Source organism: Tinamus guttatus, unplaced genomic scaffold (genome assembly GCF_059628265.1).
Source record: "Tinamus guttatus ecotype Peru unplaced genomic scaffold, ASM5962826v1 Tinamus_guttatus_pri_ptg000674l, whole genome shotgun sequence".
NCBI lineage: Eukaryota > Metazoa > Chordata > Aves > Tinamiformes > Tinamidae > Tinamus > Tinamus guttatus.
Window position 1 is genome coordinate 707,007 of NW_028289208.1, and position 27,172 is coordinate 734,178.

A 27,172-nucleotide genomic window follows, 5' to 3' on the forward strand; every position below is an offset into this window, starting at 1 on the left:
AGGGTGTGTTCCACTTGTGCTAAAATGAGGTTTCCTTTCTTCCGCATGGCAACTATATGTGTCTTCTAATAGTGTGTCTTTTTTGTTGTTTTTTCTTTTTAATTATAACTTCTAGTGCTCTCCTGAGATCCTGTTTTAACTGTGAGGGTACCTGCTCTTACCATTTCAGAGGCTTTATTGATTGTGGGGAATTTTCAGTGAGTGCAAGAATAGGTGTATGAGGAAGGTTCTGGATGAAACAGAGAGGAAATATGCTAAGTTTCCATGGCTTCTTATTTTGTAATTTCTCAAAAGGTGAAGGCCGCTTTTCAGGCTTCCTGGAGTTGTTGGTCACTCCAAGGCCTGTGAAGGCCAGAAGGAAGTTACTTGTTGCAAGAAATGCTTAAAACCCATTGTTAATTTTTATTCATAAAGGTGAAGCCATATAATCACCTAATTGGTAAAAATGTAAGTAACTTTACTGTGTGTGTATATCTAAAAGGATAGTATATAGTTTTCTAGTATCAAAAGTATTGTCATTTTCTACACAAGTTGTGAGCATATACCTGATATTTGCACACAATACGCATATGTATATGCAGATTGCATACTGCATTGAAACTAGAAGCATTTTTTGATTTTATACAATATTATTTTTAGAAAAATGCACTGTTTTCTTTTTGCAGGAGTGAGGAATAGGCATATAGCATAAAAGGATATTGAGTAGCTATCATCTAAGTTAAATATTTAAAAGATTTTCAAATAGTCAAGTAAAAGATGAGCTTGAAGAAAGGATACTACAAAATCAGAAGTTTGCAATGACACTCTTTGAAAGACTTTGGGGAAAATTCACTCCTTTTTTAAAAAATCGAACTCTTATGGTACCAATGCCAGCCTGTTGGCGTTAGTACAAGCTGCCTTTGTCCAGATGGGGGCAATGTTGCCTTAGAAAGCAGGAACTGACCAGTGTCTTTTTGCATCAGATGATGAAATCCTCCCTTTTCCACTCCAAGTATTTCATTGCTATTAAAACAATTTATCCTACGGAACCAAATATTGTATTTATTACTTCTTGAAAGTACTGCTTGTAAGATCCCAGGATATTAATGTGTCAGATGTAAATGCTCAACTATTTTATGTGGGTGAGAGTAGTATTTTCATTTGGCCTTGTGTATTTTTTATGCATTTTGAAGTTTGCTCTAATAATATGCAAAAATTGTGGTTTGCTTTAACCTTTCAGTCTGCAGTTTTGAAACAACTTGTTGTTAGTTATGGTTTTGTTTCTAATAATAATATGAAGAAATACATTGCTACTACTTATTGGTTGATTGCGAAAGCAACTGGCTGTCCATTTCTGAAATAATTCCTTTGGCTTGATTCCTCTGGTTTGATTAATGGCGTATGTTTACCATCCTAAGCAAGTGTAGGGTGTCCTTCTCTAGATAAAATGAGCAGGATAAAACCTAGTATTTTGAAGTAGCAATTGCTTTAATATTGATCACTTGGAAATGCTGTTTATTGAAACAGAGTGTTTGTGGTGGTCCTTGTTAGTAGTTGAATAGGTAAAGGATTTAGGAGTGTTCCGAGGGATGCTGCTGGTCCTGGATGGCTTCCAGCGGCCAGGCCTTGCCCTTGGCGCCGGTGCGGGGCGCTCGGTTGTGTGGGTCAGGCACAACGTGGAGGCAGCCGGCCCGTGGCTGGAGGGGCAGGAGCGGCCGCTCTCCTGCACGCTTCCTGCCTGCCCCACACCAACCAGCCGCAATTCCCGGTCCCCGCGGTCAGGGCATCGTCGGGACGTCTCCTGTGTCTGGTGTCAGAAGCGCTCGTTACCCGCACGATGCAGAGCAGGGCCTTGGGAGGAGCCTCCCAATGTTGCCTCTGGGGTTAATGCTGGTCCGTATTCATGCTGAGCCTATTTGGATCTTTCAGGCAAAGCCATTCCTCATTTCAGCTGTACATTGCAACACTATACTTTCACCTTGAGGTGCTGCTGAGAACAGTTGTTGATTGTGAAGAGTAGATGCTGCTGTGAAGAATAGATGTGAAGAGTAAATGACACGTTTTGCTGATAGGCAGAACAGCCTGCCTGCATGCCAGCCTCCTCTTCTCAAGCACTGGTTGGTACCTTCGTTACTCTTCACTTGAACATTTGGCCCTGTATGCGGAAAAGTTAGCAGCTTTTTTTGTATTCATTGTTGTCTTCTGTAGAGTATTCTGAAACCTCTGCCTAATGGATTCCATGGAAAACTGATATTTAGGGGGTTTTCTTCAAGAAGCCAAAAAAACAATTAAAAGATGGATAAAAAATAAATAGATGGACATGTGCTGTTTGACATTGACCCAGTTTTTGTCATGAGAGACGCTGGGACCGTTAACCTCTTACACGCATTGCTCCCATGCAAGGCTGCTGGGCAGCAGATACAGTAAGAATCAATAAATAAATGTCTAGCACGTCCCCTGCTCCACTAATCTCCAGGGCTTGTTTATCTGGCCTGGGTAACACAGGTCAAAGTGCCCAAAAACGGTTTGCTTGAAAGTTACAGCTCCCGAATCCAAATGTTGGCACCGAAGCCTGGGGTCTGGATTAGAAGTATGAAACGCTGCAGTTCAACACGAGTAGATGCTCTGCTTCTCGCGAGGCATCTAGAAATGGACTGTTTAGTTAATCACAAAACAGTAGCGGAGCTGTGTTGTGTCTGCTGGTATCGTGCATTCTGGCGAGCAGCTCATGCTGTCCTCGGCTTGATTGAGAAGTTTAGCTGGCTTCTCCTTGCAGACTTCCTTCCCTTCCCTGCGGCTCTGACATCCTTGCTCCTTTTTGGAGCTAGTTGGCTGGAGCAGCAAGCCCCACGCGTACGGCTTTTTCAGTATGGACCAAATGGAAGCTGCCAAAACGTTGGGTTCGCAGCCATCCGTGTTGGGCTGACTTTTCAGCAAAGAATTGTCTCTGCTAAGGGGAGCACTGCTGCTCATTAAACCATGCCAATTAAAAATGGATAATAATTACAACAATAAAACCAAGGGAAAAAAAATCATCTGTTCAGCAAAAAGACTAGTAAAACAGGTAAACCTCTCTGTCCGAGCTGCAGCTGAGACCATTCCCAATTTTTGGCACATTGCCTGCATGGGCCTAGCTGAGGTGCTAAGAAGGCAGTGCTGACATTTTGCCTTCTGCATCTTACATAGCCTCCATTGCTGCCTCAGTGCTTTTTCTGACCTAGCAATGCTGGTTTATTGTTCCCAATGCAGCATTCCTGCATTAGAGACACTCTCCTGCTTTTGGAGATGGCTCTTCAGGAGAACTGAGTTGTGAACAAGCCAGTTGAGATTTACTGGGGGCTCTTTGCTCTGGCAAGCACTGCGTTTGTAATAAGGCACTGATGCAAACTACATAATAGCAAAGGAGAGATAATACTTGGTTATTGAAATTGATTTGTTTAATGCAAAAATATAGAGCTGTTTTCTTCGCTTTCTTCAATAGACTAATATGGTAAGCAAGGGATTCCTTCTCAACATAGGTGTAACAAGAACCAGAAATAGCACAGAAAAATCTTACTGGGCCTTTTTTTTTTTTTTTTATTTGCTGAAGCAGCCCTGAGTATCCAGCTCATTTTGGTGAATTGACTGGGACTCAAAAGTCATATTCCACAAGAGAGATAAATCTGAAGTTCTTGTACTTGTTTGAAGTTGCTGGGAGAAAGGAGGCTCCCAGGTTTTGTCGGCCGAGGAAGCCATTTTTCCTCGGCAGGGCGCATGGAGAGGAGGGGAAGGACGCACCTTCCCCAGTGACTTGAGGGCATCCTGGGGCACACCCATTGGCTCCTACAAATCTCTCAGCATGGAGGTTCCTGCTCCTCCCGTGGTGCGGGGAAGCCTGGTCCGTGCGGTGCAGGAACGCCTAGGGAAGGGCGGATTTCGGGTGGTTCGGACACCTCAAGCATCTGTATGTTCCTCCGACAGCCCCTGAGGGATTCTGCAACTGTTCCTGTGGAAGTGTGGGCTTATAATCCTTTCTCCTTCAAAATCCAAGGATGGAGACTCCACATCCCCTCATGGCAACCTGTTCCAGTGCTCAGTCCTCACAGTTAATTTTTCCAAATCACTGGCTATTTCTGTCTCAATCTGGACTGACTGGCTCTTGGTGTGGTAGGAGGAGGGAGGTTTGTGTGTACCTTTATTTCTTCTATCCTGAGACTGCGCTGGCACCAGTTCATCTCCTAATGCATCTGTGTGGCTGTTTAGAAGTGCATTGGTTAATAGTGACTGGGATCCCTAAAACCTCAGTGAACATCCAGCTGAGTAAAGTGCATCAGTATTGATACCTGTTTACCTTTAACCTGAGGTACTTGTCACTTGTCAGTTTGGTAATTAGTCTTGCAAAGCTGCTTGGAGGAAGGCAAGGCCGAGTTCTGCAAAGAGACCCGGGAAGAAAAGAGCAGGCAGGGCCGGCTCTAACCTCGGTGGAAACTCCGTGGATTTCGTGGCAGTGATGGATAGCTCTGTAGCATTAACAATAGCAAAGAAGAAAAACTGTTTTTATAGCTATCATGATGTGATCCAATTCTGAATACCCACACAAAGCAGATCTGTGGAGCAGCAAGGTGACAGTTTTATGTGCTGGCTTTGGGGAGTAGCCGTGGGCTCTCCGAGGATGCCTGTGAGAGCTTGTCTCTGGGTTGGGCTGCGCATTGGATCGCTAACGATTTGTACACATGGCTCAGATACCCCAAATAAAGTATCACTTCCCATTGTGATATTGGCCATAATTTGCTTCAATGCCTGGCAGTTTCAAATTATTTTACAATAAAAATGTCAGCAAGCCTATAAAAGTTAAAACATGTTTACAGGAAGATGATGCTTTAATTTTTTAAAAAATTGTATACCGTGACTTTATGAAGAAATGAATCTTGGCCATTGATAGTCCCCAGTTTGGAAACTTAAAGTGATACCAGAATGTTTTGTGGGGCTTCACAATCAGAGGTTGAGAAAACTAAAATCAATATCAAACCGCATATTATTTTTCTGGGCTTTAAAGCCTAAAAGTAACTTTAAATGCATTCTGTGGTGCCAGTGTCTTGTAAAGGTGGCAAGGGCACCTCTTAGTGCATCTCTATTGCTTGAGCGTGACTGCAAGGGGGGCATGAAGAGCACTTTTGCTCACAGTATCGTGTAACGTTTTCAGTTAGAACAGTGACTGGGAAGCCTTGCGTTTGCTTTAAAATGAGCAGCGCTTAAGCGCCCTCGGAAACCTGCCCGTTCTGCTGCCCCAGAACCCCAGTCCCATAGGAGCAGTTACCAGTGAAACCTGGGGCCCCCAGGGAAGGACTGGAAAGACTCCTGCAAGAGAGAGAAACGTTTAGTCATTTCTTTCTATATTTAATGCTTGTGGAGTTGCAAGGCAGGAGATGTGTGGTTCTGCTTCATTTGGACTTTGCACTGTTTTATGTGCAAAATAATTCTAAGTTGTGATGTCAGGACTTTAGCCCGTGAAAGCAGTGAAATGGGATTTTTGAAGGTTACTTTTAAAGCAGATGGAGAAGGCAAATTTTGTTTGACCATGTTGGCTAATATTATATTGCTGATACACAATTCTACTGACATTCTGTCAGTAGAGCAACTGAAAGGTTATCTGATTTTTCTCATACTTAGTGTTGTTCAACTTCAGTTAATAATGTTTACGGTATTTTGCAACATGTATAGGATGAAAGATTATAAATCATATCTATACAGAACTAAAGCCTCCCTCAGGGGATTTATGTCCATACTTCCAAATAGATGTTTGGAATATTTTTTGCTGTGCATCTTTTACATATGGTATAACTTCATATTATTCCAAGAAAAAAAAAAGAGGGGGTGGGGAAACAGTATCAGGGAATCTTCAGAGAGGGCCTGGATCTTCTGATTATTCCATGTGCTTATATACCATGCACTTTTCACCCTGGAAACGTGGCCAGGTGGGTTTTCATTGGTTTTACTCCTGGCAAAGTAATACAAAGCAAGATTAGCTCTTCTCTCCAAAGGTTGCGCAGGAGCTTTGCAATAGAAGGTTTCATCAGATTGACGCTAGATCAGTGGGTGCTTTGACATACAACCACGTGCCTCTCTGATCAGGGGTGCTCCCTTCGTGGGCGAGTTCCCCTCCAGACTGCTCTGCAACCTGACAACCTCAGCACATCGTCCCTGCATCCGTTCAGTTCAGCACTCAACAACTGCACCTCGAAGAAGGAGGTGGGGGCAGGAGGAGCACTGCTCTGGAATCAGATGTGTCCTCATTCTACAGAAAAACTTACAATTAAGTTTTGCAACAGACGACATGTGCAGTTCAGTAGACATGCAACCTGTTTCCCTTTTAGATAAGTTAATCGTGTTTGGAGATACGTTGTTACATTATTGCATACATTACTATAGATAAGACAATCCTTAATACACTGGCTGTAGATGAAGATATCCTATAACACTGTGCCTGTTTGTATTTGTGCATTTAATTTGTTTATATTGCTGCTACATTTGATAAAATCCAAGTAAGATTAGGTAGCTGTTTCTGTGCATGATCTCTGTAAGAATGTATTATCAGATAGGTAATTTTGTGCACACAATAGAAAATAAAATCATAAATATATTTTCTTGTTACCTAGGAGTTACCACCTAATTTCAGTGTAAAATAAATGTGTTTTATATAAGAAAACAGGATACAAGGAGCCCATCTTCACAAAGATTTTGCTGTTAGTCAAAATGAGAAAATAGTAGCTCACATGTATTTTGTTGGAATTAAATGTGCTTGATCACTTATTTTGCCTGGCAAGCAACAATTTGAAACTCAAATCTTCTCAGGCTTCCTTTATTTCCTCAGGATAGCTACAATATTTGGGCTATTTCCATGTCTTGGGAAACATTTTAGCTAATGGATATGTTCCCAACTGAAGTTACATGGAAGAAAATTCCCAGTAAGAGCCAAAATATCTCCCAAACGTACAGTTTGTTTTGGATGCTTTTTCACTGAGCGTGCAGACTGGATGGTGAGTTGTTGCTCTGATCTAGAATTTGAAGGATCATCTTTCCCCATGTCTCCTCTTGTCTGAAAGCCAAAACCTGAACAAATGGTGCTGCCTGGCCTAGGAGTCTTGTTCCAGTGCACCATCTGCTTTGTGGGATTCTTCCCCATTATTCCTTGCTGTAGTCATTCTAACAACTATTTATAACCACAAAACTGTGAATGGTTTTCAGAAAATGATCATTTTAAGGCTAAAGAAATCCCTACGGCTTGGCCTGCTGTGAATTTGGGATGACTGTTCTGCAGGTAGAACACAGAATGCATAACAAGATCCAGCAGACCTGGATGTGGCATTTAGGAGCTGTTGGTCACAGCCGAACTCTGACCATGCTAAATTATTACTGATACTTGTAAATGGAGCAAAGTTAGGCCACAATAACTTCTATAAGCCCACAAAAAACCTTGAAACTTAATTGATGATTTTGAAATTATTCCGTTTGCAGATGGGTTGAAAGATTTTTTTTTTATATTAATCTAAAGTATAAATATTGTTAGCATGTTAGAGAGCATAGTAGCTTCTTACATCATACTTAGCTGTTGCAGCCAGTTTTCTGTATCCTTATGCTTGCTGTTTATTTCTGTACTTAATTTTTAGAAATGAGCCTAACCATAAAACCATAACTTTAGGCAGTGTCGATGGCATTTCTGATTTTGAGGTTTGGCTAGGCTTATTTGCAGTTGCTATATTGATCTGAAGTCTTGTTTTTTCACCCTGTGGCTTTGAAATTTGCCATCTATTGTGTATCTGTTTTCAGTTAGCAACTTTCTGTTTTAAAATACTGCACTTAAATGTTAAGTGAATGTATGTAGTATTTGTTTGTATTACCTCTCTGTGCAGATATAAGTTGTCGATCATCTCCTAAGTCATCCCCCTGAGCAGTCTGTTCCTGCCGCTTTACGCCTCGTGCAGGTCCGTGTCTGTAAAACCGAGGGTTTATTCCTGAAGTTCCAGCCCCGCAGGTCTGTCTGTGGGTGACCCTTGTCCAGCTTCAGGGGCTGGCGATGGCTGGAGCAGGCCCTGCACCGAGTGCGGAGATTTGTTCACAGAGCAAATTGCAGGGTGCATTGTAAAATTTCCTGGAGTATATCCTCACATGAGCATATACCTGTGTGTTCAGGGCAGCAGGAACGTTATTTAGCTTCACCACGGTTGCCTTAATTTGCTTCTAACCTATTGCATTCAGAGGCAGTTAAGTTAGATGTGGTGAATATTTAAAGCTAAATGCTATAGCACTCCTCGATGGTAGCTTATTGCTGCCTTTGCTGGCCGTGTGCCCTGGCTGGGGACAGAGCTGCGCCGTCCGAGCACGGCTGCGGTCAGGACGTGGCCCAAGGGGTGGCCTTCCTCCCGCCTTCCCTTCTGACTCGCCTGCTATGGAGCACAAGCAAGAGGAAAGAAACTCCAACGTTCTAAAAGCAGCTAAGGAAAATTACATTTCTCATGAAGATGAGTGTTATTTACAGTTGTCTGAGGTAGTTTTAACAAGAGCTAAGCTAGAAAATTTGGACTATGATTCATTTCTTGAGAAATCAGGAGGTCACTCAAATACTATCAGTCAAGACCAAACAAAGTCCTATATGTAAAATGTGCCTTCTGGTAATCAATATATGATGAACTGAAGGGTTATTTGCTTAGGTATTGTTTGGTCCAAATGGTTATTTGGTTATTTGCTGATTTTTGAGCCTGCTGAAACCAGCGCCTTATCAGGTAGGCTCAAGAAGCATGATATTGCAGATGTCCAAGCGGGTTCTCCCAAGGGCATAAGGAACCACTTGCTGTTCTCATAGATTGGTTTCTGGCGATTGAGTGGTCGGTGGTAAATCATTTATTCATGCATAGAATAAGTTTGCTTCTCAAAAAGTAAAGCAAATTCTTTTACCCATAAAAGAAAGCACGTAGTAATTTTTTCCACCCTTGATACAGAAAACTCTACTAAATGTTCTTTACTGACTGGATCTTTCCATATTTTTTAAGCCTTGTTAGACAAGTTTGTCTTAAAGGAAAGTTTATGTCCAGAGCAGTGTCACTCAGCCTTTATTGGACACATTTTATTTAAACCATCAGATGCATTGATGACACTTAAACACAAAAGGTCATAAATTAATTAGCGTTTCTCTGTTAAGTTGAGGCTAGACCATCCATGTGGTGCTAACACTTCTCAGGAGAGAATAAAATGTCATGTTGCTGCTTCTGAAAAACCAAGATGTTCCTCCTAGAAACCAGAGCTCAAAAGCTCAAACTGGGTTCAGGGATTCTCCGTGTGTTTTTTATCTTCCTTAAGTGTTTCCACCCAGGCTTGTGCTGCCGGTAAGGGTGTCCGTGTGTAACGCAAGTACAGCTCCCTGCTACCAACGTACAGCCTATTTTTAAGCTCAGAACAAGAAGAATACCTGTTCAACTATTTTTTGGAATGACGCTTTCCTTCCCCACCCCTTTGTTTTCCCTGTAGCCTGTTCGATATGGGAGGCGAGTACTACTGCTACGGTTCCGACATCACCTGCACCTTCCCGGCGAACGGGAAGTTCACGCCGGAGCAGCGGGCGATCTACGAGGCGGTGCTGAGGTCGTCGCGCGCCGTGATGGCAGCGGTCAGGCCAGGTAAAGGAGCCGAGCGTGCCAGCAGGCACCCGCAGCCTTGAGGTTCAGCCTGGCAAGGCCAGTTACGTTGGGATTTTAGAAATAGCTGGAAAGGAACAAGATGACAAAGCTCATTCCTGTATTTAAGCAACTCTTAATGGAGGATGGGGTAAGATGAACAACATTTTCCATACAACACTTAGAAAGAAATAATATATGGGGCAACATTTTTAATAAGTTTAAAAAGGTATCTTAATCTCTGTTTTCTTGTAATCCATTGAATAGAGTGGTCACAGTAGGAACTCCAGTGTTTATCCTGGCAGCCATGTTTTGAGAAACTTTGTGCCAAAGAATAAGTCAGCATTTGAATGAAACATGTATATTTTGCTTCAAGTATTTCAGGCTTTACTGTATTTTACATGGAAGCACAATAGAAATTTTCTGATGAAGAAGTGGATGGGGTGTGCATCTTTAGGAAGGATGCTATTCAGTTAGGCTTAAAAAGCTTTAGAAAGTACTGGCTATCGAGTACTTCATTGTATGCCTGAAAATAGTAGGCCAGCGAGTTCATCAACTCAAGTATACATTTTCATGATCAAAACAGCTGCCTGCCTTGATGAAAATCTTATTTTTCTACAATTCCACTTTCAGGGTAACAAATAAATGCTTTTAGAGCTAACTGCAGCTGTGATCTTGAGTATATTAGGAGTGAAGGTAGTTAAACATTTCTTAGTGTTACTAATAGAACAGCTTTGAGCCACTCAAAGCTTAACCACAAATGGTGCCTAGGTATTTTACCATGTTAGTAACAATGTGCATACTTCATCACCTACTGTTTCTCCCCTTAAGGAGTCTTGTTCCAGCTCCTCTTCAAATTTTGGGTTACATTCAGTCCCACGTTCAGTTATTTTATGTAGCATTTTGGGCAATATTGCATTCTAATCAGCTGCTGGCCATCTTGAGGGTTTTGGAAGCTGACATGATGCTATCACCACAGTGATACAGAGAATTCCCCAGTTAACTAACCAGTTTGTTTATTGTGTCAGGAAACAAGGAACATATTAAGTAAAATATTTCTGAAAATCAGTTGCAAAGATCTTTTACTAGCTTGAGGAGTTTCAGATTGGTAGACGGCGTTCAGACCTTTTTTATGTGCAGGAGAGGATGACACTGGATTTCAGCTGTTCTCCCTGTGCAGTAGCTGTCTTGCCTGGTTATTAGCAAGGTGCAGATGCATTTGTGTGCTTTAGGAGCTAGCAGTCAGGAAATTTCAATGCATGTCCCATGTACTGCTTCATTAGTTTAATTTGTTTGCTACCTCTGTACCCAAGGCAGTGAAATGCAACCTCACCCTTCTGTGTCCTGTTGAATTGCAATTATCGCTGGAGTCTTACAAGGTACAAAGATTAGCACCACCTGGACAAAGTGCTTTTCAGGTGACAACATGCTGTGGCAAAGGAGGAGGGTAGAAACAGGGCTCTTTGTAGCCTGGTTGGTGCGCGTCCCCCTCGGGCAGCGGGGCGGTGCGGGCCGAGCGTCCCGGTCCTGCTGCCTGGGCAGGGGAGCTGCCGCCTCCTGGGCCTCGCTGGACAGGGCCAGTGCGACCGAGGAGCGCGCGGGGCTGCTCCTGGGGGAGCCCTCACCCTGGCAAAGGGCAGCGGGAGGGAGCCCCGCGAGTTCGGCTGGCACGTGTCTGTTCTCTAGCGGAAAGGAAACCCTTGAGGCCTCCTAGGGAGGCAAAAGCTTCTGAGTTTAAAGGAATTAAATGCAAAACATAGCTCAAGTTTAATCAGAATTTCTGAAATACGGAGTCCTTGTTCATTTTGTTGTTATTTTTGTTTGTCTTCATATTCCAGGGTTACTTAGACCAAAGGAGGGAGAAAAGACAATCCAACGCCTTGGCTCACATGACAATGGCCATTAATGTGGCAGTCTGTGTGAAATGAATGTAAACGGCAACGTCAGCAGCTCTAGAAATTGTTATTTCACCCCAGCTGTAGAATAGGGCCTCAATTATGCCTTGTGGCAGGCGGTCGCCCGGGATGTCTCGTTGTCATCTTCAGGAGGTTAATGATTCCTGGAGTCCTCCTCGTCGCGAGATACAGAGCAAGCACTTAGGAGACTCGCTAGCTGAATACTGTGTTACATAACTGTGTTTATGAAGCACAGGCATTTGCTTGCAACTTTAAATATTTTGTGTAGATGTGTCCGGTTCAGAGGTTTGGGTTTCTTTTTTCAGTTAGGTTCTTATGTGAACCTAATTGACTCTCAAATGAGGTAACTTTCTGAGAGATAATAGACACCCTCAACATATGTTGCTTGTTATATATAAACAGTCATAGTAATTTACTAAAACAATTTCAAAACTTCATATTTTATTGTAAAAAAAAAAAATCTGACTCTGTCCCATGCAGGGTGCAAAAATGCAAACTGCACAAACCACATATACGGGTCTTCCTACTTCCAACTAAAAGAAAAGAATGCTTTCTGCAAGCCAAACAATATATTCTGAAGGTTTTTTAAAAAAAGCACACCCTCTGGGACCATAGACTGTTTAGTGCAGTCATCACAACTCCTGCCACAAACCCAATCTGTTTAAAATAAAAGGGGAGAAAGACTTGTCCAGTTCTGTTGCGTGAGCAGTGGTTTTTGAAGCGACCGAACACGGCTCTGGTATAAAAGCAGCGGAGCTGGTCGCTGGAGCGAGAGGCAGGAGGGCTGCTCGTGGGGCAGCGGCGTAATTGCCTCTTTCCTACAAAGTCCGACTCGCGATCCAAAATGTCAGAGAGGAATGTTGCATTTCTACTGAGGGGATATTCGTAATGCGTCAAGTCCATCTGGGTTAAATTTACTCCGCCACAGAACTAAAACACAGAGGCGGATGTGCAAAATACTGACACATCCACTTCAGTGGCCGAGGCATCATCTGTTTCTTACTCAGAACAGTGATGTGAGAAAACAATTCATCTTTGCTCAGATATTGTACACAAAAAGAACTATTAAAAACTGTGAAATTGCAAAACTGAGTGTTCCGATCTTAGAAGTTGGTGGCTTAATTTGATTCACTTGTGCATTGTATTTCATTTGATTAGATGAATCAGCTAAATTGGTTGAAGTGCATTAGGTGCCCCCCTGGAGCACATCTAGTTCAGTTTTGTTAGTTCATGCACTCAAGACTCGGCTACGTAAATCAAAGAGTGGTAAGTGGGGACAGACCATCAAGCGATTCCTCATCTAGAGACGACAGGAGCTCAAACAGTTCATGTAGATGCATCCATTGTTTCTCTGTGGTATCTTCATGCCGTGTGTGTAACAGAACGAGCTCAGCTATTCGGTATCCTGCTTTAACCTTCTGTTCCATGAGCAGCCCAGAGTCTCTTTATTGCCTACTGTTCAAAGCCTGCTCTGACTCCAGGATTAGTCACGTCCTCACCAGTTCTTATGGTGCTCATCACACCGGTATGCAAGTACCAGGTAAACAGTGAGTTCACCTCACATCATCTTCGTGGTGTGGAAGAGGGACCCAGGTCCCCTTCTCTGGGCAGTGGCAGGCAGGCTGGAGAAATCCCCGGAAAACCTGCTGGCTTTTGCATTCCAAGTATGAAATTCATCACACTTGATTTTTTTTAAGAGTGTTCAATGTAACATCACCATGCTTGCGCAGGGTGGTTGAACTAGATGATCTCCAAAGGTCCCTTCCCTTCTAACCGTAATTATTCTGTGGTTCCGTAGCATAGAATTCTTGTTCAAAACCCCATGGCTTTCACCTCGATTGCAGCTGTGAGTGCCTAACCTTTCTGCTAATCAGGCTCCACAGTCTCAGGCCAAGTGCTAGCAGAGTGAAGGAAAACAATCAATGAGGGTATACAAAACGTTGTCTTTTAAGCAGCCTTCCTAGCATCCTGCTGGAACCTTAGATTGAGGCAAGGAGAGCTGCGAACTCCAGTGGCAATATTCACGTGCCTTGGCCATGTTTGCTTTTTGTAAAGTCTCCTGTTTCTTTCAGCTTCTGCAGCAGATAGAGTAGGAGTTATAGGAGAAAGAGTTATCTTCAGTGGTCTAGGGGAAACTTGGTTTGCCTTGGAGCTACGGTTTTCTGGAAATAAGGTTGCCCTAGGCCTAAATGAACTTGGGGCTTTCCATGCGGATTTGCATCTTGTGGTGGGTCGGAAGCTGCGGTTAGTGTGATGGGAGCTTTTCCGCGGGGCCAGACTAAAAGTGGGCGATTGTCATGTAACTAATAGACTGGATCATAACGTGTCAGCACCGAGACCCGAACAAAGCTTGTACAGACAGCATAAATGGGCATTTCCTAACTCTGGAGTCCTTGATGCTGTAACCATAAAAATATTGCTTTCAGTGCAGGGAGTTGTTTTCCCCTGCAATTGTTCAGGCTTAAAAAAAAATAATAATAAGGGGTAAAAGTTTTGTGCATCGTAATATCGGTGGGCTTAACATGATGTAGTGCAGTGTTTAGTGGCAGGCCGCGAAGTCTCAGTCTGATGTCTGTGGCATCTCCAGCAGATCCCTGCGGTGGTGTCTTTCTCTTAGCACGTCTGAACTGCTGCGCTCTGTTAGACCTTCTCGTGAGCGAGTTTGTGGTGTTTGTTGGTAGTGGAAACATTTGAAGAAACTCATGGAACTTGACAGGGAACGTGTGTCCGTCCCAAGTCCTCTATCCCATATTGCCTTCATTCCTGCCCCCGTCACTTAAGTTAGATGCTAAGGTCAACGGAAGAGCTTTATTAACTGGGAGAATTGTTTGTCACAAGTTACAGCTGGGAAACCAGTATCATTTGCGCTTAGTCATTAGTATAAATCTATTTGAAGAAATGTGTAAAAGAGCAGCTAGTCCTTTTCAGAAATCTCTAAGAGACAATTTGCTGAAGAAACACAATCTAGCTTTGAAGTTAGCCCTGCTTTGAGCTGTTGTTTGGAGCCGATACTCTCCAGATGTCGCTTCTAACCTCAATTACTCCATGATTTGAAATATGGCTTGAAATGTGCAAATGCAAATGTCAGTCATTTAAGAAGAAGGTGCTGGTGTGAAGATCAATGACTGTGTTCTCCAATCAAGCTCTAGAGCAGGAGGTGACCTTTGCAAATCAGTGGACAGTCATATTAAAACTGGGATTTGAGTACTGCTCTGATCTCATGTGGATGCTTTCCTGTTAGTGATGTATGAGCGCAGTACTGTTTGGGAAATTGCTGTAGAATAGCTTCTTTTTTTTCTCTCTCTTTCTCTAGTCTATGGCTGAGTATCCATGCTGTTCCCAGCCTGCCAGGTGATTTCTGGAGGTTCCTATGTAGATTATGATGTTGAACATTTAGACGAAGCTAGGAATTAGAGTTCTATAAATTTAAATCCTAGTTAATGAAGACAGTATATTGATAACATTGAAGTTTCTGGAACGTATTTAAGCATCTACTGTATAGAGAAAAAATAAAAAGAATGAATTTTTAAGCCTTGCGATTAAAACTATTTTGGCTTAATGTACTGGATCATAAACAGATGAAGTTTTTCAGAGTAATGAGCTAAATCTTGGAGCAATTGTGTATTTCCCATTTTGATCCCTATTTGTTGCACACCCTGGGATCTTCAGGCATTTCTCACTCTGTCGTCTTTATAGTGTAGCAGAAAGTCAGCAGAGGGGCAGGAAATCAGGTTGTTATGTATAGCATCCCTGGTACTATTGCCAGAGCTGGCATCTTTTTTTTTTTTTCCTTTTTTTTTTAAAGCCTATTTTTTTCAATCTCTCACAAATCACTTTCTACATGTTAGCATTTTGTGGAGAAGGAGGAAGAATTAAAACACCTCGATCAGTAAGGTCTATAGTTCTAAATTCTAGTTTACAAAAGAAAAGTCCTCTTTGTCTAGAAAACTGTTCCCAAGGAACAGTTGAGTAAGGCCAGGCTGGCAAGCATTCAATTCCCTATCTCTACATTTATATGATTTAAAAAGCTTGTATATCCCAAGTCCCTATTGAACTGAAATTGCATTCAGACATTAGCTGGGCAACTGGGAATATTTTGCTGATTGATGTTTGTTTGTTTCAATAAAATGAGAAATACAGAATTGTTCCAAATATGCACAGAAGTTGTTCACCAAGCCAGTTTATATGCGGTGTGAAAACTTTCCTCCTTGGGACGCTGACATTACTCTAGGGCCTCCCTATGGGTTTTCTGTCTCTGAAATTTTTCAAGTTGGAGCTCGTGCTTAGGGGCCTATGCGTATTCCCCTGGTCCTGCATTTTAATATTCCAAAGAGTGAATACGTGTTGCCTCTGGCTTTCAGGGTTAGCCTTTGTGATGAGTACTCCTGAGGAGTGTCCTGAAAACAGTCTCCATTCCAGGACCAACATCTCCGACAGTGGCAGATGCAGATGCCTGCATTGGGGCAGGAAGATTTACAACTTTCTCAGGACTCGGAATTCATGTTAAGACACAGGCTCTTTCAGTGTAGCTCTTAGGGCCTTTCTTTTGGCATTGAAGATCAGCCACTGCAAATGCTCCTGACACCAGGACTGCCATGCAACCCGTGAGCAAGAAAACAGTTAGGTGACCACAAGAAAAACAAAACAGCCAAGAAAATTAAACATCTTTCTATTAATCCTGCAAATACGAGCAAGCTTGGGATGTGGGGGACATGCCGTAGCCAGGAGCACAGCAGCATGAGCTGAGTGTGCTGGGTCGGCAGGATCTCGCTGCTGTTTCCTTCTAGTGCTTGGTAGGTGCAGGGCCGAGCTCTGTGGGGGACAGCAGAAATGCTGCCTGGACCCTTTGGATTTTATGGTCTGGTTTTGATGTCACGGGGGTGATTTCCTGGCCCACATCTTATGCATCTGCATCCTGTCGAGGGGTGTTGTCAGTTGGAAGGACAAATCAAAACTGGTTCTTCATTTCCCACTGTTTTACCCGTGCTTGTAGGGAGGACCGTGTTCCCCTGCTGTTGAGGAGCATGAAGCTCCTGGACGCAGATCCGCGGCTCGGGGGTTTGGAGAGCAGGAGGTCTCCCTTCCGTTCAACGCAGTGTAGAGTTTGGATGGGCTGTTCTTGAAAACACGTATCGAAATATCGAGGTATGGCTCTTTCAGGAGAACTGACTTGCAGGAGGGTGTAGGTTCAGTGAACAAGTACCCACTGTTAGAAACAACCCAATTAATACAACAGAAAGTGCAATGAACTGATTTTGAAGTAGCAATTCAAAGTAGCAACATGATTTCCTGCTCTGTATTTTAATAACATTTCTCTAAAAAAAAAAAAATAGGATAGCAACTAAGATCAAGGATTAGAATAATCCGAATAATTAAAGAGCTTTTTGATGGGAACTAGTGGCAACAGTACTCGCCACAGCAGATCCTGTTCCTGGCAGCTGCTTCTGTTACCGAATTGAGCTCAGGGATGCAAAATCAGAAATTGCAAACTCACAGATCACATCCTCAGAACTTCTCTTTGACTGCAACTATTTTATAACTTCATAAGAGTTCAGGTTTATTATTCTTTGCTACCATTTTAAATACCACTTTAGAGTAATTGCCACTATTTTCAGCTAACATCATATTTTATAGACCTAGAGTAATTGTAGCTGCTCTGTTTTAGTGTTTATTTTTATTTATCTCTTCCAAGTTAAGGTCCCCATTGCATGCAGTGGGCATTTTTTGCAGGTGAGTCATTTTATGTTCATGTAGTCCAGAGTTGTACCTAGTGTAACAGCATGTTGTCAAAACTGTCAGTTTTGCTGTAAAGAACAGTAGCTAATTTTGGTGAATTTTTACAAGAAAAAAATATTCTGTAAACTAGACCTTTTGACAGTAACACATCAGGAAAGGGGGTGGGAGCACAGGTCTGTTTTGCAGCTTGAATAATTCCAAAAGGTCCATTTGAATTACCCCCATTCCAGTTTTCATATTTTAGGTAGTGCTACTATTATTAATCTGCTATAATATCTAAAATAAGACAGTTATTCTTAGGCATAAAACATTAATAAGAGAAGTTGAAGATTTCATATCAATTTCCCTGAAGAATAAATGGTTTCAGGGCATGTTTTGACTAGTATTTTATATTCACAAATCATACTGAATAACACCGCAGTGTTGTTGTTTTCTTTTTTTTTAAGCTTTTGCATTTAAAAATGTGCTACTGTGTTAAAGGCAAATTGGAAAGTAAATCTTGTCAGTACGTGCTATAAAAAGCTGTTTACAGCCCGCTGTCGACCCTCTCTGTCGAGTGGGGTTCGCTGTGTTTTTCTTACGAGCATTAATGTTCAGAAATCAGTTTCCCCTTCTAAACTAGGTGTCTGTGAGGAACCCCAAGAAGGCAGTGTGGCTTTCTGTGGTAACTTAATTCAACTTTGGTCCATATAAACTACTAAAAGCATCAGCCAGGGCTTTAAATAAGTAACGGCTGAGGGAGGAAAGGGTGCACAGCTCCGTGCTGACAAGGGCCTGTCCTTGAGGCTCGGAAAACTTGCAGGATGTAACTGAGCAGAGAGGGTGACACGGATTGCTGGGGCTCTGGGCAGGTGACCCCAGCCCGGCGCAGCGTTCCCGGCGGCAGGAGGTGACGGAAAAGGGCGGTTGTCCCTGTGCTGCGGGCCCCGGGCGCGCGCAGCCAGCTGTGGGAATGCGGCTTCCAGACCGAGCGTCTCCCTGCAAACCACCTGGGAGCTGCTCTCCGCTTGTGCCCAATCCGCAGGAGCTGACCCATGCGCCCAGTGACCACTGCAGCAGCGGTGGAGCAAAAACAACACCGAGCTGTTACCAAATACCAAAACGCAGGCGCTCGCGAGCCGTGGGGCTGCTCTGCGCGGCGGCGCTGCCGTGGGGCGCGCGCAGCAGCCGTGCTGGGTGCCCCCTGTGCGCCGCGGGGACGCGGGCCGACCCTCTGCTTCGGGGCTTGTTCCACAAGGCTGTGCAAAGCACAGCATTTAGAAACCCTTGCAGAATGGGAGCCTCAGTTGGCTGCGGCCGTTTAGCCTTCCTCCTGCTAATTATTTTAAAGACTATTTAAGAAAAATCCTTTTGTCCATTGGCTTTGGGCAGAATAACCCGTTTGCAATGCCTGCACTAGTGCTGTCTTCATTCAGAAGTCAGATGCACATGTTCCACATTACAATTTCAGCTGAGGTGCAAAGTTCAGGAGTCCTTCGATCTTGACACTGTGTCAGCTGTAGCTGTCAGAGGGCAAACCCGCTAGACAGAGATTATTCTGTTTGCCCGGAGTCTTATCTAAACAGAGTCTTTTCTAAGCTTCCCAGATAAGTTTCCACATCATGATCATTCTCTGTGAGCACTTCCCCCCTTCTCCCAGTCTTTTTCCTCCTCTTTTCAACATGCACCTGTCTGGAAGGATTGTGAAGCAAAATTCCCCAAATCTACCAGTACTGCTCATCAAAATGTTGTGTCTTCCCCCGCATGGAAAGAAATCCCTCTCCTTCCTCTACATCTGTAGTTTTTCATATTGCCTTTTTTAGGATTTCAGTATGGCTTACACTTAATCTTGATTTTCTTCCCTCGATGATGATATGCAGGATTTGTAATAGGGAAGACGGGGGGTTTGCCACTTAAAATTTCTGTAGTGCTGATACTAAGGAAATATGACAACACAACCAAATAGCACGGTGCTATTCACCCTCTTGAGAAAGAGGTGGGAGTTTTGCAGGCAGCAGTGGCCATCTGTGGTTCCCTTTGGTGATTCCTGTTGCTGTCACCAAAGACAGCTCGTGCAGGGCTTAGGTGTGTTTGGGGAGAATCTGCCCCGTTTTGGGCACGTTTCACCATGCCTGGGAGGTGGAAGGTTTTGGTTTCCTGCTGGTTGCTGGATACTTTGGTGTGTACCAGAGAGCTGTCCTACCTGGCAGGGAGATGGGGGCACGTGGGATATCTGCTTCGTATTTCATCCAGCGTGCCAAAAGCAAAGCATGAAAATCAGAAATTCTTCTCTAGCTTCCAAGTAGAGAGGGAAGAAATGATCGTTTTTTATGATTTAAATAATGTTTTGTTTTGTTTTTAAACTGGCTTTGATTAGAAATTTTGAGGACCTATTGTTTTATGTCCGATACGGTTGCTGTGTGTTGGCAGATTTTAATCTGTTCCAGTGGTTTGCTGGCTGGACAGGCGTTGCACGTTATGTCTGCATTTTAGTGGCACTGCCAGGGGACATCAGGCCTTTTGCCCTTGTCTGTGTGCACTCAGAAATTAAATGTAGCCTTAACCTTAGCACAGTTTGGGGAGCAGTTACTACAACCTTGCCATAGCAAATTTTTTTAGTAAGATTGTGACATCTGTGCTGGCAAAAAAAAACCCACCCAGCAACAACAACAAAAAAACCCTGCTAAATCATTTGTGGTTTAATCATTGTCACAATTTAACCACAAAGTACCCTAAGTAGCGGCCAAAAAATCCTGTTAGGCCTTTTCAGATCGCTCTCCGACCGAAGTGGCTAAATACCAAGCAGTAATTCTAAATTACTTCTGTATGCCACTTCTACTTAATGTTCTAGAACAGTTTCTAATAAAGCATCGGAAAGTAATCACTTGAATGAAAGCACCTCCAAGGTAACAGCAACATAGGCACACCTATAATGTGATATTTGATAACGATTGCCTTGTTTAATTCTCCTATTTACACAGTTACAGCGTGTTCCTTCACAAGTAGGGATTGCATTTAATTCCTTGTTTCACTACAAGCATTCCTTTCACTTTTTCTGAAACAAAATTTTGCACTATCAAGAGCATGCTCAAAGGGACAATGTCCTCATATGATATCCCTGAGTCTTTTAAACTTAGTGTGTTATCTGGATTTTTTTTTTCAAATGGAAAAGTAGACAGGAAATATTTTCAAGTAAATAAAACAATATTCTGTTTTTTTTTTTTTTTCCCGGATTTGTCAATCACAATGGTATCTAAGAATACCAGGTAACAGTAAGCTTGACGGAAAAATAAATAAAACTAGCCCTTGTGGTAGACTTAATATGTTAATTTTGCCAGCTTTAGGCACGGTGCATCCCCCTTTTCCATAAAGCTCTGCTATACTGTTGGCATGGAAGCAACAGCTAAAAACTGGCCAGCCACTGTGGTTACATGTTGCTTAATTATCCAATGCCTTGTGACATTCCCGTTTCAGACCTGGCCACCGGCCGGTCCTCGCCGCGTGCTTGGCTTTCCTCGAGGGATCCGGGATGCTCCCGCCGCGGCCGGGCGCTGGCAGCGGATCCAGCGGGGAGCAGACGCTCCATCTGCAGATTTTCCCCAGCCCGCGCTCCTTTTGGTGCAAGCTTCCAAAGTCCAAGGACCGTCCAATCTAGTTTTCTAAACCTCATGTCGGTAGGGTCTGACTGGTTTAGAAATTGGCTTAAAGATAGTGATGGAACTACCCTTTTTACACAAAAAGCATGTCTGCAGCTGTGCTGACTTCTCCAGAGCCTAAAAATAATAGTCCCGAATAATAAATCAGTGTGACGTTTGAGCGGGTGGCTGGTGGCGTGAGGCTGGTTCAGATCAGGATTGCAAAACCATCAGCGGTTGCAGTAACACTCACACAACTAGTGTCAGATCCACCTGTGTGGAAGTTTTATGGGTTGTTTTCTTTAGTTGTTTTTAGGTGTTTTGTCTCGCTATGAAGCTGATAATACAGTGTTGGTGTTGTGCTGTGTCAGCTTGCAGCAGGTGACAGAGCATTTCCCAGACAGGGGCAATCCAAGGGACCAAGTGCCTGAGCGCCAGGCAGCCTCCAGGGAGAAAGGACCCCTTGTAGAAGATGCTGGTCATTCATTTTTGGATGGTTGGCTGGTTTTCTTCATGTCTGAAATATGTTGTCTCTTCGGATGTTTCTGGGTTGTGAGCAAGAAAGCATCTTTATTGTCATTTTCTGTGTTTAACATGCTGAAGTTATTCACACACACACATTCACAGGCATATGATCAGAATACAGATGTGGCTGTGCTGTAGCACAGAGATCAGGTCCTTCTGGCACATCCAGCTTGTTGAATCACACACTGTATGAGAAGAGATTACCCAAAATATGCTGTTCACAGCTTTCCTAGGAAAGTTGGCTGTGATATTTATTTTTTCCTCCCTTATGGGCTTCTCACAAGTACTGAGAGTTCAGTATGTCTATATGAAAACCAGACTAGCAGAGTCAGAGGACTTTTGTACCCCCAGTAAATTTACTAGTTTACTAAAAATATGGTTAAATGCAGATATCCTAGCCCTAGCCCCTGGGACAGCTAAGGTTGTGCAGTCTTTAGTATTATGTTCTTTGTATCTCTAATAAAAATTTGCATTGTTTTTAGCTTGGCAGAGCTAAAAAAAAAAAAATCTCAGTTTGATAAAGGCGGCTGTAGCTCTGTAAGGGGAACCTGTAGGTTTGGATTAGGACAATTCATACCAGTGCAGATGCAGGGGAAAGCGTTATTGCAAGCAGCAATTTAAGTGCATTTTAAGTTCATGCAGAGCATCCGGAGCCCTAGATGTGCTTCGTCTCCTTACAACAGAATTCTGACCCTGGTGCTTGCATCAGAAGAGGATGTAGTTTCAGGTAGTTGACCAGAGTCTATTATTATATATGGCTTTGCAGACATGGAATTGAAAATAAAAGACTTATAGTAATATTTAGTTAACAAATCCTGAAGGAGATCTCAAAAGAATATCTCATTTCTCAAGAAAAAATAATAGAGGCTTTTAGAGCAGTTTCAGATGATTGTGAAGTGTAGAAGCTGAAGTGGGAGTTGCATAGAGAAATTCTCTTTTCCTATGACTACAGAATAAACAGGAAAATTACTGTGATTCTGTAATACTTCCAGCTTGGTATCAGTAGTATCAGTGCAATAGACTGTAATGACTTGAATTTATCATGTAATAGAAGGGAATCTCTTGTGAAGTAGCCACAAAGTAACTCCAGATGAATCTAGAGTAGTGAAAATTGCAATTCAATCAATGAAAATTTCAATGTAATCAGTACTCAAAAAAAAAAAAAGGTAATGTTTAAGTTAATATTAAGAAAATAATTGAGATGTGAGCGCTCTCTGTTCAACTGACCCCCTGAGGGGCTCCTGGGGTGGTGGTAAGGACAGCACCAGGGTGCACCTGTGTGTGCAGGGGCAGGGTGCTGTGTTCAACAACCACTTGTTCTTCGCTCTGTGTCCAACTTTTATGTCGGGGCCATGTCACACAATGGGATTTTACTTAAGCTCTCCCATGGGATCATTGTATTTCAACCTTTGACGCCTCGGTACCTTTAGCAAAAAGTGCTAATGTACTTATGAAATGACCTTAATGTTCACAAAATGCTAAAGCTGTATGTTTAACTGAAGTGTAACAAAGGGAACTTGTTGGGAGTTTGGCCCTAAAAATTGCTGGGTTTGGGGTTTATTTATTTATTTTTAATTTAATCATGCAAAAACTGAACAAGGAAAATATTCTTTTACTGTACCTTAGCCCTAGTTGTCTTGACTTTGCAACTGCTCTGTTGATGATGACTCAAAGCCATGGTGAACTAATTAGGACAGTTCTGTGTTACTAACAAAAGGGCTGCTTTCTTCCTCCCTCCTCCCCCAAGCAGTTTGTCAAGCAAAATTGTATCCTACACCGAAATAATAGAAATCTAATGTATCCTGGCACTCTGTCTTTAGTCAACCAACAGTATTTTGTAATGCTGTTTTAGTACATGTATTAAAGGACTTGTGTTATACACAGCCCATTAACACAAGGGAATCATTAATTTCTGGAGAGCGTCTTTGCCAGAAAGATGTGGGCTTTAAATCTTCTACGTCTTCTACGTCCATAGAAAAGTATTAGCCATCTCGAATCTGATAAATGGGTATAGTCACTATTAAAAAAATGATAGATACAGTAAAATCTCATGCTCTGCATTTAAAATAACTGCATTTTACCAGTTGATATTATTTTGGAAAACTCACTGGTACATCTACATCTGCACAGACGTACTCAGTTGCAGGATCTTAAACTTTTTTTGTGTTCAGCTCCAGGTTACAGGATGCTGTTGTTCCTTTTTTGTGTTTTTCTGCGCTTTGCATGTGTGTCAAGATAACTTGTGCTGTTTAGAGTATTTCTGCACTAATGCGGTTGCCCTTTTTAAGTAAATGAAGGGCACATGTGTTGCATCTGTTTCTTGAAAGCTGCCCTTAAAAACTTGCAGCAATAGTTAACTCAGCTGCTTGTTCCTGCTCTCCAAGGGGTCGCCTGGCCTGACATGCACCGTCTGGCTGACAGAGTCCATCTGGAGGAGCTGACGAAAATTGGCATTCTGAAAGGCAACGTAGATGACATGGTGAAGGTTCATCTGGGGGCAATATTTATGCCACACGGACTTGGACACCTACTTGGAATTGACGTGCACGACGTTGGAGGCTACCCAGAGGTTAGTCAGTCCGTTCCCGCTCGCCTTGCAGATTAACCCTCCGAAGTCGCTCGCATTCCTCTCCACCGCGCGGTCCGGCGGCCGCCTCTTCCCTGAGCGGAGGCAGGTGTGCACCGCAGTGCGGCTCTTTTCTGGGGGTGGTATTTATGCAGTGTCTCCCCTTAAAGTGGGGATCTATTATTTCATTAAAACATAAATTACCTGAGGCGGGGAACGCAACCGATGCCGCCCTTCAGGCCTTCTTCGGCTGCTGAACATGCGTACGGCCGCGGGAGCTGCCCGTGCCACGGCGCAGGCGTCAGCGCTCATCTCCACCGCTGGCCTGGGCGCAGGACAGGTGTGCTGTCCAGGAATGCACATAGCAAGGAAAAGGCTCCTAGGTCGTCTTCTCTTTGCATACCAGAAAGCATCATTCCTGGTGTTCTGGGTTGCTGCTGGTTATCTTTTTCCTTGAGCTAACATGATGGTTCATGCGTGTGGTCTGAAAGCAGAGTGGGTATAATTCAGTACGCAGTGGTAAGATGTTTGCCATGATATTAAATAATCTCTAAGGGGAATTGAATTTAAACTTTGAATAAAGAAAGGAAGTTTGCAGCCATTTCAGAAGGATTTTCGTTATGCTGTATTTTAGTTTTTTGAGGCTGAGAGTTCAAGGGTTTTCCATAGTACAATATGAAAATGAATTTGTGTCCTTCTTTCTTTTTGTTATGTAAGAGAGTTCTCCTATCTGAAAAAATAAACCAAGAGTTTATAAGTTTGGTTTGAGAGCAGTTAGGAACTTGTTTCTGTTGGGTGAAGGCTACATAACAGCTCATGTTTCCGATTTGTCTTTTGCACAGCAGAAAGAAAAAGTATTGCTCTTTGATAGCTGTGTTTTTAATTATTTCAATATAATTGTTGTTGACACACAATATCGTGATGACAATATATTGGCATTGCCTATTAAACTTACATGTAATGGAAATGAAACAAAAATCAAAGGCAACCCCGTGCTGGATTCAAAGCTTCCTCGCTAGCTAGGAGAGGAAGGATGGTGGTGGTTGTCGTCTCTCCTTCTCCCAGGGGAATTCTCCCTATGTGAAAATACTGGCATTCAGCAAAGCACACGGCATGTGGCACCTGGGAGACCTCACAAATCTGAAATCCAGGAGCTGGGTGCTTTTGTGTAGGGTATTTTAAGCTTGTGTTTGTGAATAATGTTGCTGAACTGGGTGGAGTTTATTCCACTCAAGCTCATGTTCAAACCTTGGTTAGCTTGAGGGTAAACTAAATTTTAGGAACAAGAAAAAAAAAAAAAGGATATGAAAAGGTATAATTTTTGCTTTATATATTAACACTACTTTTTAGAAGTTAGAGCAAGCACCTTAACCACATAGGAAATTCCAGGACTGATGTTTTGGGAGGACAAACACCAGGCCCCTTGCACCTTGCCTCTGACAGAGGGTTTCTGTGGCATGGCATGTCGGCTGTGGGGTCCGCTTTTGAAACTGATTTTTAGCTATTTACAAGCAAACTTACAACTAATAATTACCCAGTATATTATAGAATTTAAGGGCAGTGTTTTTAAGGAGACTTATCTGTTTACCGTTTTGGACATGCAACCTGTTACAGATGAATCTAAGACGTAGGGCTCGGCGGGGTCTCCACTTTGACATTTGGGGTGTGTAGAATGACGGTGCTCTGTGCCGAGAGCTCCGTCCTTGCTGTGTCCTGGAATGAGCAGCGTGTGGACGGGCTCCCCGCGGGAGGCGGCTCCTGCTCCACGTCTCACCGCTTCCCGGAAAGGCGGGTTTTGGAGACATCTGGTACACTCTGGCATGATTTTGGTGGGTTTTAATCATTCACCAGCGAGCAGGATTTTTACAAGGGACATTATAAAGCTGTTTGTGTGTTTATTGTGCAGCCCATGCCTGTAGTATCATGCTCTTTTTTTTTTTTTCCTAGCTGGTTAAGAAGAGAGTTATTTGCTTTTGGCTGAGGGAATTTCTGGGAGTATTACAAAGGATTTTTTAAAAATAAAAACTTTCCAAGTGGATATTATTCCATTATTTTTTCCTCAAGTGTAAACAGTTACATTTGGAATAATACAATAAGTTTTAATTTCCTAATTTTTACCCGTCACAAAGTTTCACATGTTCCAGAAAAACTATTTCCAGACATTGTTAGCTTAGATTAGTTATTCATTAGTAGCCAAAGTTTTGTTTTTTTTCAAAATTGGCAATAATAAGTTTTCATCTTTTCCAGTAAGCAGCTTTCACATGCCATGTTGAACAAGCACTTTCTTCCTCTTTGACAAACTCTGTAAAAAGTTTGCCCGTTTTCTGTAAAGGGTGCTCTTGCATATTAAAAAATACAACATTTTGTTTCCTATATTGCCATAATAAAGGATAACCAGTTTTAGCCAACAGATGTGACCTCACGACTACTTTAAGACAAGATTTTTAAAAGAGCGTAGCCTCCAACATTTCTCCTATAACCACCTAAGAAAATGTCCTGATTTTCAGAAGTACTTGGCAGTCGAGAGCTCCTTGGAGAATCTGGCCTCATGTAGGGTACCGTGTAATTCCTAGCGGGAAGCTGAGCATTGAACACTTTGAAAATCTGGCTGCTGCTTTTAAGGGTCTAGCTAAAACTTGAGCAGTTCTGAAAATCCAGCCCCAGTGGTACTAATCACTCCAGCAAATCTGGCCCTGAGTCAGGAAGAGCTAGCTTCAAAGGGTGAAAACTCCACTGGGTTTAGCTTCAGCTGTAAAATTTAATCATGGAGATGGTTTTCCCACACTCCTTCATTTGTTTCTGGGTAAATTGGATATGGGATATAACTGAGGATTTGTGCCTGTTTCAGTGGAGAAAATGTGGTGAGTGATCCCAAATTTTCAGACCCCGAGGTAGATGGGGCTGAAGTTTTCATTTAAATCTAGGTTCCTCGTCTCTAGATGCTTGAGTTGATTCAATTTCATGTTATATTAATTGACTATAAGGCTCTGAAGAATGCTAAGTACATTTTATGACTTTCTATAATAATAAGCCAGCTAATTTAAGTTAGGTTAATAACTACTGTCATTTAACGTCTTGTGAATTAAGAGTTCCATTTTGTTTTGTTCTCAAAAATTTATGTTTTACCCGAGTTTATGATTTTAATTTATTACTGTCATGAAAAGCTGATCCTTTCATTGCTATTCACCA

The 27,172-nt window shown here is 42.6% G+C and overlaps 1 protein-coding gene across 1 annotated transcript in view; it reads left to right on the forward strand.

The window, feature by feature from the left end:
• Nucleotides 1-27,172, forward strand: part of PEPD (peptidase D) — a 106,691-nt gene that overhangs the window by 68,435 nt on the left and 11,084 nt on the right. The window contains exons 12-13 of the mRNA XM_088536528.1: nucleotides 9,481-9,629; nucleotides 23,802-23,986. Coding sequence (XP_088392654.1) covers nucleotides 9,481-9,629; nucleotides 23,802-23,986 — 334 coding nt within the window. The remainder of the gene's footprint in view (nucleotides 1-9,480; nucleotides 9,630-23,801; nucleotides 23,987-27,172) is intronic.